We start from the raw sequence: 12222 nt of genomic DNA, 5'->3' as shown, positions 1-12222 counted from the left end.
CATTCCCATTAGTAGCTCCAGGACCTCTATTAGAAGTTTGATTGTGAAGCGTCAGGCAACCCAGCCACAACCACCTCTATTTTTCCATTAGATACTAAAAACATACAGCATTATGCCCATGTTTAGCTGAGTGGACACTTCCCCGACCTTAGCACACGAGCATCTCCATGCCTGTACAACACAACGCCAAATACAGGGGGAAGATTATGCCAATGCCAAAATTTATCTACCGCTAAAATTATTGCTACCCATTACAAGACTAATCTACCAGAGGTGTTAATGCTAAACTTCTAAAAAATAATGACCGAAAAGGATACCAGTTTTACTACTACTGCCATCTCCAGTAGGTAATAATTCAGAGATTTACTCAGTACACGTAGAAGCAAATTCCCCTGGCTCAGAGCTAACCAAGTCTCTTGATTCCAGTAATAGTATTTCTAGAACACTCGGTCAGTTTATAGCTAGCAGCATTTAAGAATTTCAGAAACAACGAAGTACCAATACCATGAAATGTAATAATCATGAAGCTTCAATATCAAATAAACCCAGCAAAAGAAGGCTGGAGTTCAATCACTAACTTCGCATCACTGCCCGATACCTTACTTGCAATTAACTCACAGAAAGTTCAACACAAACTACTATATCTCAAACATTCCGATAAGAGAAGATTCCAACACAGCTAAGCTATAAGCAAGCAAATTTAAAACTACAGTAGAAAGAAAAGATAGATTGAGCTAACTCTATTACTTAACCAAGACTTATTATGGGCAGCAAAAAAAGTATAGTTTAGGTGACATTGTAAAAGCCACCTACTCTGCGCCACAAATTGGACCTCATGCAATTGTAAGACTCCAACAAGGATATGTAGAGAGAATCAAGTAATAAATCGTCGCTGCTGAGCTTATCGAGTTGAAGCAGCACCATAGCCACCTCCATAGTTACCACTTCCATCACCATAACCACCCAAACCACCTTGAAGATCTCCTACAGAAGAGCTACCATTTGGACCACTTCCAGCACGCCCACCAACAGCACCATAAGCAGCCTGGTTTCCGTAAGTTCCATCATTCCCACCATATCCACCATAACCATAACCTTGATTCCCATACCCAGAAGCTCCAGTTTGAGGTTGACCAGTAGCCGAGCTACCGCCGCTGCCAGTAGTACCCCATTGAGAGCTTCCATAGCCATATCCAGAAGGAGCCTGTGAACCCCATGAACTTCTTTGAGCATTTCCAGGGTCACCATATCCGGCATTAGGACCATTAGGGTTTCCGTACCCTCCCCCAGCAGGACCACCATAATTTCCATAGCCATAACCCACGCCATTATTTGTTGGGCCATACCCGTAACCTGGTGCATTATACCCAGACGAACCATATGATGGATAACCACCATTAGCATGTTGTGACTGCAAGTACCTGTTGGATTCCATTCGACCATCATAAGAGCTTGAATTGCCCATAGAAGACCCATAACCCTGATATCCTCCACCGCTACCACCACCCATAGACCGGCCGCCCCCACCAGGATTGGCATCTTTAGGAAGAGCTCGCTTCACTTCCACTTGCTTACCATTTAAATCATGGAAGGTCTTGTGTAAAACCCTGTCTACTGCATCCTCAGAATCAAATGATATGAACCCAAATCCACGTGGACGGTTGGTCTGCTGGTCATACATAATTACCACATCAGTTACCATTCCATAAGCTTCAAAATACTGTCCGAATCCGTCCTCACTCAGTGTTGGTGGTAAACCTCCAACAAATATCTTTTTGGTCCTGGTACTTCCACCACCTCCAAAGTTTCTTGCACCGCCAGAATTTCCAACTCTTGAAACCTGTTGTTCCTCTCTTGATAAAGCTCTTTTAGCCTCAACCTATATGGGAAAATGAAAACTACGATTTTGTTATGCAGAAAAATGGGAACAAAGAAAAGAAGACACTTAACTCCAGGAAAGGGTAGCACTAAAACAAAACACTTAACTCCAGATTAACAATAAATTGTATGGTATGTGTGACAAGATGGACTCCCTAATCAAAAACTCATTTCACCTGGAGCTAGAATAAAACAGTTATGAAAAACCAATAAACCCTGAAAATATTTAAAAGCATAACTTGAATCTGAAGTGCACTCATATACCAAGAACTAGCTTGATACAGAAAAATAACAAAAACCCAGTAAAAGCAATCCATAAACCTAATTTCGTAGCTGCTTAACAGTATAAACGACCAAGAACACACCAAAAAAGGCCAAAAGTTACGCAAAAGGCACTTCTTGTTCAGCAATTCATACTAATCTTACTTACCGTGCGGCCATCAATAACATGTCTATCCTGAAGAACCGTGTCAAGAATGTTCGGATCTGCGAATACAACAAAGCCAAACCCTCTGGGCTTCCCAGAGATTTTATCTCTCATAACAACGGCCTGAACGACTTCTCCATAGCCTTGAAAATACTCCTTCAGTTTCTCCTCATTTGTCTCCCAAGAAATCCCTCCAATAAATAGCTTCCCCTGATCTGAATCCATTGATATCTGGAAAATTACAAGTTTACTATGTACTGTAGGTGAAACGTAGACGAGGGTTTGATTTGATCACTTCGGTTATAGTGTCTGATCCAGTGAAGGTTTGAGGTTCGTTCCTGCGAAGGACGGCCGAGAGGAGAGAGAGAGTGAAGAATAGACGGCTGGGATTTAAGAAGGACGACGAGGGATTGAGAACGGAGGGTTTAGATTTGATCGTTGGATATTCTTTTTGTGGGAGAGAAAATGTGAAAATTCGTTTTTAGTCAACTCATGATGCCCTTAACTCACTACAAATAATATAAAGTCAAATAGCATAAAAATTAGACTAAAAATTTCTATCTATTTTTTTTTAAATACAATTTAATCTTCTCTTTTTTATTAAATGTAATTAACAGTTTTAGTCTTTTCTAAAGTGATTTTTATGTCCTTATTATTATTTTTATGATGGTTGAATTTTTTTGTAATATATAAAAGCTATATAATCAAATAAATTTATCTGAATTTTAAAAAATTAAAGATGAAGATCTAATAAATTTATAAATTTATATATCATACATATAATTAATTATAAAAAAATTAATAAATTAATTTCTAACACCCCCTAAAAACTTTTGAGAAAGGAAAATTTAAAAATGTATAGAAAATTTATTTAATTTTTAAAAATTTAAAAATAATAAAAGAAAGTATTAAAACTTTTGTTGTAAAAACATATATTAGTAATTTATATTTAATTATTATTTATAGTAAATTGTATAATTTATTAAGTTAATAAAATATTATGTTATTCTTCATTAACATTTACATTGATATAAATACTTAAATTCAAAAAATAAACTTAATACATTATTTTTTTATTGTGATTTAATTGAATTTTTTAATTTAAATAATAAATTAATAAAAAAATTATGTACTTTTTGCGTATATTGATATTTAGATAAATATATTTAAGAACAAAGTTTTTGTTCTTTAGAAGGATGAAATTGCAAAAGAAATCATTAAAAAATATTGTTAAAACAAGTACATTTGATCATGATAATTTTAAACACAATATAGGGCATTTTTGTCAATTTTACAGCAAAAAAAGGTTAAAATTCGCAAAAAAATCATCCCCACGCACACCGCCAGTGAGTTCACCCCACCTCTCATTAGTTTCTAAGGGAAAGGGGGTTTTGTGTAGGATTTTAGAAATTACGTGAGATTTTTTGCTTATTCTTAAAATACATGGGAGTTATTTGGCCAAAAAATTGTTATTAGCTACAATACTAATGACAATGACCAAAATCATGGTAAATTATTATTAACTATGGTTAAATAAAACTAATGCAAAAAGTTAAAATTTTCCACCAAGAAAAAATTATTTATCAAGTTAAGAGTCATGGTAAAGTATTTGCAATGCCTTTTAACCATAGCAAATGGTTTAGCCGTCCCCTCAAAAACCACGAAATAATTGTTGTGTGACCGTGATCAATGCCTATTTACTACGACTATTTATTATTAAACATGACAATTAATTATAGTTCAATGATATATTTATTGTAGCGCATAGGCCGAGTCCTCCATATTATACAATCACACTAATTCTTTTAAAACATTAAATATTATTTATTATGCATATACTTAGTAGCACTGACAACTCATGCCTCTTTTGTAGTTTGTGCCAAGTCGTTGGTTCTAGTGACGCCTTGGCACAATTTTTTGATTTTTTTTATTAATTATTGATTATTACATAACTGATAATATAAATTATTAACGATACAATATTATAATTTTTTATTTAATATTTTTATAATTAAAAAATATATTAAATATTTAATTAATTTTTAGCAAGTTATAAATTCAAAAATTATATACTTAGCAAAAGAAAATGTAAAATTATAGATTTTAATAATGTCTGTCAATCTCACAAGTACACCATTGTTGTTGCCGTTGTTGTTCAGGTCTTCTTTTTTCCTGATCCAGTGATTATGTTGATTTGTTTTGCACTTAATCATCATAACCAACATAAATGTGCAATTGATTTGATGATGTTTTAGAGCTTGACTCTATTGGATAACGATATGCACTAAATGATAAAAATTGGATTGATGAAATATTATGTCCTAATGCATATGTCTGAATGATGTCAAGACCAAAACAAGATCAAGGTCAACATGGATCGAATAACCTTCCATATATCTTGACATGTATGGAATCGATCAATTATCTAGTTGTGACAGTTCAAGCACGAAGCAATTTTGAGGTAGAAATAGAGATATATTCTCGGTAGATGGACCAGCTATGTCTACCCTAATACTATTTCCTTATATTGTATTAGTAGACCTCCTGCTACGACTTCTTCTCTAGTGTAGGATGCGGCTTGAATATTTTGTTGTGGCAAATAATCTTTAGCGCCATATCTTGTACTACTCGTTGATTGTGTGACAATTTGATAAATATTTTGGGATATGCCCCCAATGTGGTCCAAGATTTGATATAATCATTCGATATTATCTGGTCTAATATCACAACTTAATCATGTGAGATGTTGTATGAACATTCTGTTGTGGCAAATGATTTTCAGAGCCATGTCTTGTACTACTCGTTGATGTCTGATGATTCGATAAATATTTTGGGATATGCCCCTAATGTGGTTCAGAATTTGATTTAGTATTCGATATAGTCTGGTCTAGATTCCATCTGGTTAGTCTAAAGTAAATTGAAAATAGTGTAAGTATGTAAGTTTTAAAGGAAAGAAAAAATATGTTTGAATAAAGTATGTTTATTAGTTAATGTACTACAATTTGGAATAATGATGCATCTCTAAATTAATACCCACTTTGTACAAGTTTCTCAGCAGATAATGATACGAAGTGACATATTATGTTATTTTACCACTCCGCATATCCATACTTTGTGCTATTTCATTGGATATATACGGCCAGAGCACAATCATGTCGTATTGTTTCTGCTATCAAATAATGCATTGTAAGTGTTGTTGGTATCAATCTATTCCTATACGCGACGGCACATAAAAAATATTTTCCTTCATTTTAAATTGGTGAAAAATCTGTTGGGGATGGTGTATTTCTACAAGGGTATAGAAGATCAAGGGATATGTTGATGTTTACAACTGTGGATTGCAAATTTGCATTCCAGTGACAACTCTGTAATGCATTGTAAGTTCATGTCATATTCTTGCCAGCAAAACTTGAATAAATTCAATGTTACAAAATCAGTGTATAATTACTGGTAGTATAAATATATTCTTGAAATGATTTTAAGTACACGATCATATGTTATGCGGTCTAGCATATCGCACATTGTCCGAGCGATTACACGATTACAATTTGATATGGGTCCATGTCTAAACGTAATGTTACTATTTTGACAGCTAATAAAATAATACATGACTAATTCTAAATCTATATTATAAAAAAAACGAAAAAAATCCAAATTTGTAAGTTGTAAACATATAATTTAATATAGTTAACAAGTGGTTTTGATATGTGATTTATTTTTATATATAATAAATAATTTTTCACGTTTTTAACATATTTGTGTACTTAATGTTAAAATGAAGTAAAATAAAAAATATTATGGAGGAGTTGGTCCTATTTAAGTGGATGAGTTGACTAAAAAAGAATTTTCACATTTACTCTTCCGACCAAAAGAATATAAAACCATCAAATCTAAACCCTCCGTTCTCAATCCCTCGTCCTCGTCCCTAAATCGCAGCCGTCTATTCCTCACTACATGAATAAAAGTTTCACTCTTGTTTCTTCACTCTCTCTCCTCCTCCTCTCGTTCCCAGTCGGCCGTCCTCCGCAGGAACGAACCCGAAACCCTTTACTGGTTCAGACCCTAAAACCGAAGTGACCAAACCCTCGTCTATTTTTCACCTACACTACATAGTAAACTTGTGCTTTGTAGATATCAATGGATTCAGATCAGGGGAAGCTATTTATTGGAGGGATTTCTTGGGAGACAAATGAGGAGAAACTGAAGGAGTATTTTCAAGGATATGGTGAAGTCGTTCAGGCCGTTGTTATGAGAGATAAAATCTCTGGGAAGCCCAGAGGTTTCGGCTTTGTTGTATTCGCAGATCCGAACATTCTTGACACGGTTCTTCAGGATAGACATGTTATTGATGGCCGCACGGTAAGTAAGATTAGTGTGAATTGCTGAACAAGAAGTGCTTTTTGCGTCATTTTTGGCCTTTTTTGGTGTCTTCTGGGTCGTTTGTACTGTTAAGCTGCTAGGAAATTAGGTTTATGGATTGCTTTTACTGGGTTTGTGTTTTTTTTCTGTATCAAGCTAGTTCTTGGTATATGAATGCACTTCGGATTCAAGTTATGCTATGAAATTTTTTCAGGGTTTATTGGGTTTTCTTAACTGTTTTATTCTAGCTCCAGGTGAAATGACTTTGTGATTAGGGGTCCATCATGTCACATATACCATATTAGTTCAGTTTTATTGTTAATCTGGAGTTAAGTGTTTGGTTTTAGTGTTACCCTTTCCTGGAGTTAAATGTCTTCTTCTTGTTGTTCCCATTTTTCTCCCTATCCACATCATGGTTTCCATTTTCCCATATAGGTTGAGGCTAAAAGAGCTTTATCAAGAGAGGAACAACAGGTTTCAAGAGTTGGAAATTCTGGTGGTGCAAGAAACTTTGGAGGTGGTGGAAGTACCAGGACCAAAAAGATTTTTGTTGGGGGTTTACCACCAACACTGAGTGAGGATGGATTCCGACAGTATTTTGAAGCTTATGGAATGGTAACTGATGTGGTAATTATGTATGACCAGCAGACCAACCGTCCTCGTGGATTTGGGTTCATTTCATTTGATTCTGAGGATGCAGTAGATAGGGTTTTACAGAAGACCTTCCATGATTTAAATGGTAAGCAAGTGGAAGTGAAGCGAGCTCTTCCCAAAGACGCCAATCCTGGTGGGGGTGGCCGGTCTATGGGTGGTGGTAGCAGTGGAGGATATCAGGGTTATGGGTCTTCTATGGGCAATTCTAGCTCATATGATGGTCGAATGGAATCCAACAGGTACATGCAATCACAAAATTCTAGTGGTGGTTATCCATCATATGGTTCGTCTGGGTATAATGCACCAGGTTATGCGTATGGTCCAACCAATAATGGAATGGGTTATGGCTATGGAAATTATGGTGGTACTGCTGGTGGAGGCTATGGAAACCCTAGTGGTCCTAATGTCGGATATGGTGGCCCAGCAAATGCTCAAAGAAGTTCGTGGGGTTCACAGGCTCCTTCTGGATATGGCTATGGAAGCTCTCAATGGGGTGCTACCAGCGGCGGTGGTGGCTCTGCTACTGGTCAACCACAAACTGGAGCTTCTGGTTATGGGAATCAAGGTTATGGTTATGGTGGATATGGTGGGCATGATGGAACTTACGGAAACCAGGCTGCTTATGGTGCTGTTGGCGGGCGTGCTGGAAGTGGTCCAAATGGTAGCTCTTCTGTAGGAGATCTTCAAGGTGGTTCTGCTGGTTATATGGGGCGTGGTTATGGTGATGGAAGTGGTAACTATGGAGGTGGCTATGGTGCTGCTTCAACTCGATAAGCTCAGCAGCAAGGATTTATTGCTTGATTCTCTCTACATATCCTTGTTGGAGTGTCTTACAGTTGCATGAGGTCCATTTGTGGTGCAGAGTAGGTGGCTTTTGCAATGTCACCTAAACTATACTTTTTCTTGCTAGCTCATAATAAGTCATGCTTAAGTAAAAGAGTTAGCTCAATCTATCTTTTCTTTCAGCTGTAGTTTTAAATTTGATCACATATAGCTTAGCTGTGTTGGAATCTTCTCTTACCGTAATGTTTGAGATATAGTAGCTTGTGATGAACTTTCTCTGAGTTGATTGCTAGTGAGGTATTGGGCAGTGATGTGAAGTTAGTGATTAAACTCCAGCCTTCTTTTGAAAGGTTTTATTTGGTATTGAGCTTCATATTATTACATTTGATGGTATTGGTACTTTGTTGTTTCGCAAATTGTTGAATGTTGCTAGCTGTAAACTGAAAGACAGTTCTTGAAAGAGTATTACTGGAATCTAGAGGCTTGGTTAGCCTTGAGCCAGGGGAATTTGCTTCTACGTGTACTGGGTAAATCTTTGAATTATTACCTACTGGAGATCTCAGTAGTAGTTAAACTGGTGTCCTTTTGGGTCATTATTTTAGAAGTTCAGCATTAACACCTTTGGTAGATTAGTGTCGTAACGGGTAACAATAATTTTAGCGGTAGATAAATTTTGGCAATGGCATAATCTTCCCCCTGTATTTGGCGTTGTGTTGTACAGGCCTGGAGATGTACGTGTGCTGAGGTCGGTGAAGCGTCCACTCAGCTAAACATGGGCATAATGCTGCATGTCTTTAGTATCTAATGGAAACATAGAGGTGGTTGTGGCTGGGTTGGTCTGATTCACCTTCAAAATTCTAATAGAGGAGGTCCTGGAGCTACTAATGGGAATTCTCAATCTTCATTCAGGTTTTAGTCTCATGAAGAATCAAAGTGCTAACTTTCTATGTTTGTCCTGGAAGGCAACCAGCCTAGTTCTCTTGATATGATGTATATGGCTCAAAGCTCTAACTTCTTGTTAGTCTGTTGGCATTGTTGAGTAGGAGATTGAAGTGATCTCTTAAATTTCTCGACAATGTTATCAAACTGGTCGCTATTCTAGTAATTCATAGGGTATCTTTTTCTTAAGCAAATACAGTTGACGTTCACTGTTGTTTGTTCATTTATTTCTGAAGTCCTCTTCGCTTGGCGTTGCTTTTGGTTTAGATAGCTATATTTCATTTAAAGTTGAGAATATTTCTCCTGCTTGTGAGTTCCTCGGAGTTGGTGGTTATTGTGCTGTAGTATGGTTTAAATTTGTCTTAGTGATGTCTACTGCTGCTTCAAGATTATTTCTTCCTTGATTTGTCAAAATCCTAGGGCAGAGAATTTTGATTACCAAGTGTTCTCTGTTCTCTTGAAACAGGAAGCCTTTGTCAGAAGGTGGTAGTGGTTGTAGTGTTTGGGACTTGGGAGTATAAGGTGAACTGGTAATTCTCAAAATAATGAATTGCAAAAGGTTATTTATTATCAATAATGCTCGGTTGATGGAAAAATGGTATTTCATTATCTGTGGAGTATGCCTTTTTCTGACTCAAACACATTGAAATTATGAGAACGATAGAAGGCTAGAAAGAAGAAATAATGTAGAGTTAATACTCCTCTTAAGCATTAGTTGGTGGTCTGCTGATGTAACAACCATTATTAATGTTCAGACTGGAGTTTTCTTTGTTACATTTCAACTCTTTGTTTCAACAGCTCAACACAGAGAGATTACATTATAGAACCACATGAGGTAGAAGCCATGATATTTAGTTGCAAGTTCACCTGGTCGACTCATTACAATCTGCCAAGAAGGCAAAGAACGAAAACAAGTATCATGACCCTGGCATATTTGCATTCAAGGGAGTTAAAGAATTAAACTTAGCATCTGATGAAACACAGAACTGTGTTTCAGGTCTTTGTTTGAACGATAGATGCAATGGTGAAACTATAATCCATGCTCAATATTCTATCCTTAACAGAGAAGGCAAAATGAGAAGCAAACAAATGAGCAAAACTTGTAATCATCCGGACATTCTGATAACAAATCAATCACAGGAAGAAATTTTACCAGATTGCTTATCGGAATGCATGGAAGTTCTGATCAAGCAAGACCAGTGACGCAAATTTTGTGAACTTTTTTGTCCAAATATAGAGAAAAGAAGGGTGTGAGAGGAGCTAAGCACATACCTACAATCTCCAAGAATACAGCATTTGAACTCAGCAGCACAATAGTCAAAGTAGTATTCCAAAGTGCGTATGAACTTCTCGTCGAAGCCCAGAGCCAAAATTTTAGTAGAAGATTTATGTTTATTTCAGAGTGTAATAATACTTCAAACCAGTGCAACTACTATGAATTAGAGGGATGCAAGAATCATTAGGTTATTTTAGTAGCATGAGTTTAACTTGAGGTTGGTTTCTTTACTGCGCGGACATCCTCTGAATAAAAGTCATTTAGATACATAGAACTTTGAAATCATAGATTTTTTACCTCTGGTTTTTTAGGAGGTTGTCCTGCCAACGTCCGAGCGTGTGAAAGTAATGGCAGTCTATTTCTTCTAAGTGCAACACACTGTACGAGAAAACATTAATTTTTGTGGATTTTTTGTTTGCTTATTATCAGGAATAACTTATCCTTAGACACATAAATGATAAAGAACTTTTTGTTTCCCAAGTCTGAATGCAGCTGCCATAGCAGATGTTCTGCTAAGCAAAGGCAGACATCCACCAGAGAAGATATATTCTTTAATGAAGCCCAGGCCAAGCCTGAAGTCGTCATACTTCTCATCAGCTATTGCTAAGAACTAAAGAAACATTCAACCAGCTTTAGTGTTAGAATTCATTTGTTTACACGCTAAGGTAGTTTAATGATATAGACCGGTACTTGTTTTTCCAAGCATTCGTAGTTTAAACTCTGGTTACCTGGAGAAACAAGAACATTTTCTGCTGAGAAGTTCATTACTCCTGAAGAGCAAGACCAGATAGAAGCACAAGTCGGGACCACAACAAGAGCAAGCACATTCTTTTGCCAAAGATGATAATAATATAAGATGGACATTACACATTGCTTTTCATCTTAATCTAATTGCTACGTTGATTTCCTTTAAGCCCGCTGCCAACGTCCACGAGACCTCCCATTGTAAGCCTCTGCTTCCTTGCATACCAAAAATACTGCTTGGACTTAACATTAGTTGCCAAATCCACCTGGAAAATGGCCGTCGACGAATTGGAAGCTGCCGCAAAGGCGTTCGCCCACGGCACTCCACGAGTCATGGTCATGTCTCTGTTGCGGGCTGTCTTCCTCATGCTCTGGTAGAATCCTGGCACTGTGTGTTGAGCTATTGGGATAAAGAGCATGCTCCCTATCTCCATCGTAGCTGTAAGATAAGGTCAGGTTTACGTTATTGTAGTGAAGGCCATTAAAAGGCATCACATTTCGAGCTTAAGGTCGAAGAAGATAAAGGTGTTGGCCCTGGCGGTGCTGGAATTGGTATATGTGTTGAGGGCCGGAACAAATAAGTCAGTTATGTAGCATTTTGGTTTGTTGTTCTGAAAACTCAAGCAGAAACAGAAAAAGTGGCCAACTATGCGCGACAACTATGGGACAGGTTTTTTGTTTCCAGAAATGATCAAATAAGTTCTCTTTTTTCTTCTGTTTTGTCCTGGAAAATGATTTCTGCACACCTTAAATGTTACTAAAGATTGAGCCTTGATCAAAATTCTGTCTCATGATGGTTTAACCATTGCCTGAGATGGTATTGACTGATTGGATAGGCTATGTATCCAGAAACCATCCAATTGTTGGAGAGTGTTGGAGTTGACAGGGAGCTCTGTGACATGTCATTCTCTGTGAGCTTGGATGAGGGTCAAGGATGTGAATGGGGGAACGCAAACGGGTTCTCAAGTTTGTTTGCACGAACGACGAATATTAAATCCGTACTTCTGGAATATGATTAGAGAAATCGTTAAGCTCAAGAATGGTGTATCATCATAAGTAGTATTACAAGCAGATATGGTGTTCTTTTGGCTACAATATTAGTTTTTGCTTTGGGTCCTAAATTAATTCAGAACAAGCGTGTCAAGCTCAATTTGATACAAAA

At 36.8% G+C, this 12222-nt stretch overlaps 2 protein-coding genes across 4 annotated transcripts; one reads left to right on the top strand and one right to left on the bottom strand.

The window, feature by feature from the left end:
- On the bottom strand, positions 87 to 2699 carry LOC110012746 (heterogeneous nuclear ribonucleoprotein 1-like). Of its 2 annotated transcripts, XR_002287960.1 has the most exons (3): positions 2309 to 2699; positions 814 to 1879; positions 87 to 171 (listed from the first exon to the last, which is right to left on the bottom strand). XR_002287960.1 is itself a non-coding variant. In XM_020697517.1 (2 exons), exons 1-2 carry the CDS (start codon positions 2528 to 2530, stop codon positions 902 to 904), a joined length of 1200 nt encoding a protein of 399 aa, XP_020553176.1. In that variant the 5' UTR covers positions 2531 to 2699; the 3' UTR covers positions 507 to 901. The 2 variants fall into 2 exon arrangements, 1 of the variants encoding a protein (XP_020553176.1); XM_020697517.1 differs by lacking the exon at positions 87 to 171 and having other exon boundaries at positions 507 to 1879.
- LOC105171748 (heterogeneous nuclear ribonucleoprotein 1-like) lies at positions 6282 to 9263 on the top strand. Of its 2 annotated transcripts, XR_848599.2 has the most exons (3): positions 6282 to 6664; positions 7100 to 8181; positions 8823 to 9263. XR_848599.2 is itself a non-coding variant. In XM_011092959.2 (2 exons), exons 1-2 carry the CDS (start codon positions 6443 to 6445, stop codon positions 8090 to 8092), a joined length of 1215 nt encoding a protein of 404 aa, XP_011091261.1. In that variant the 5' UTR covers positions 6282 to 6442; the 3' UTR covers positions 8093 to 8517. The 2 variants fall into 2 exon arrangements, 1 of the variants encoding a protein (XP_011091261.1); XM_011092959.2 differs by lacking the exon at positions 8823 to 9263 and having other exon boundaries at positions 7100 to 8517.

The sequence above is a fragment of the Sesamum indicum genome, linkage group LG10 (genome assembly GCF_000512975.1).
Source record: "Sesamum indicum cultivar Zhongzhi No. 13 linkage group LG10, S_indicum_v1.0, whole genome shotgun sequence".
Lineage (NCBI taxonomy): Eukaryota > Viridiplantae > Streptophyta > Magnoliopsida > Lamiales > Pedaliaceae > Sesamum > Sesamum indicum.
Note: the sequence above shows the minus strand (reverse complement) of the source record. Positions and strands in the feature narration are given on the sequence as shown.

Excerpts from the sequence above, each read along its gene's own strand:
- LOC110012746 (XM_020697517.1), bottom strand. The coding sequence starts at position 2,530 with ATGGATTCAGATCAGGGGAAGCTATTTATTGGAGGGATTTCTTGGGAG. Across the intron at positions 1,880-2,308 it reads ATGTTATTGATGGCCGCACG|GTTGAGGCTAAAAGAGCTTT; the intron begins GTAAGTAAGATT and ends TTTCCCATATAG.
- LOC105171748 (XM_011092959.2), top strand. The coding sequence starts at position 6,443 with ATGGATTCAGATCAGGGGAAGCTATTTATTGGAGGGATTTCTTGGGAG. Across the intron at positions 6,665-7,099 it reads ATGTTATTGATGGCCGCACG|GTTGAGGCTAAAAGAGCTTT; the intron begins GTAAGTAAGATT and ends TTTCCCATATAG.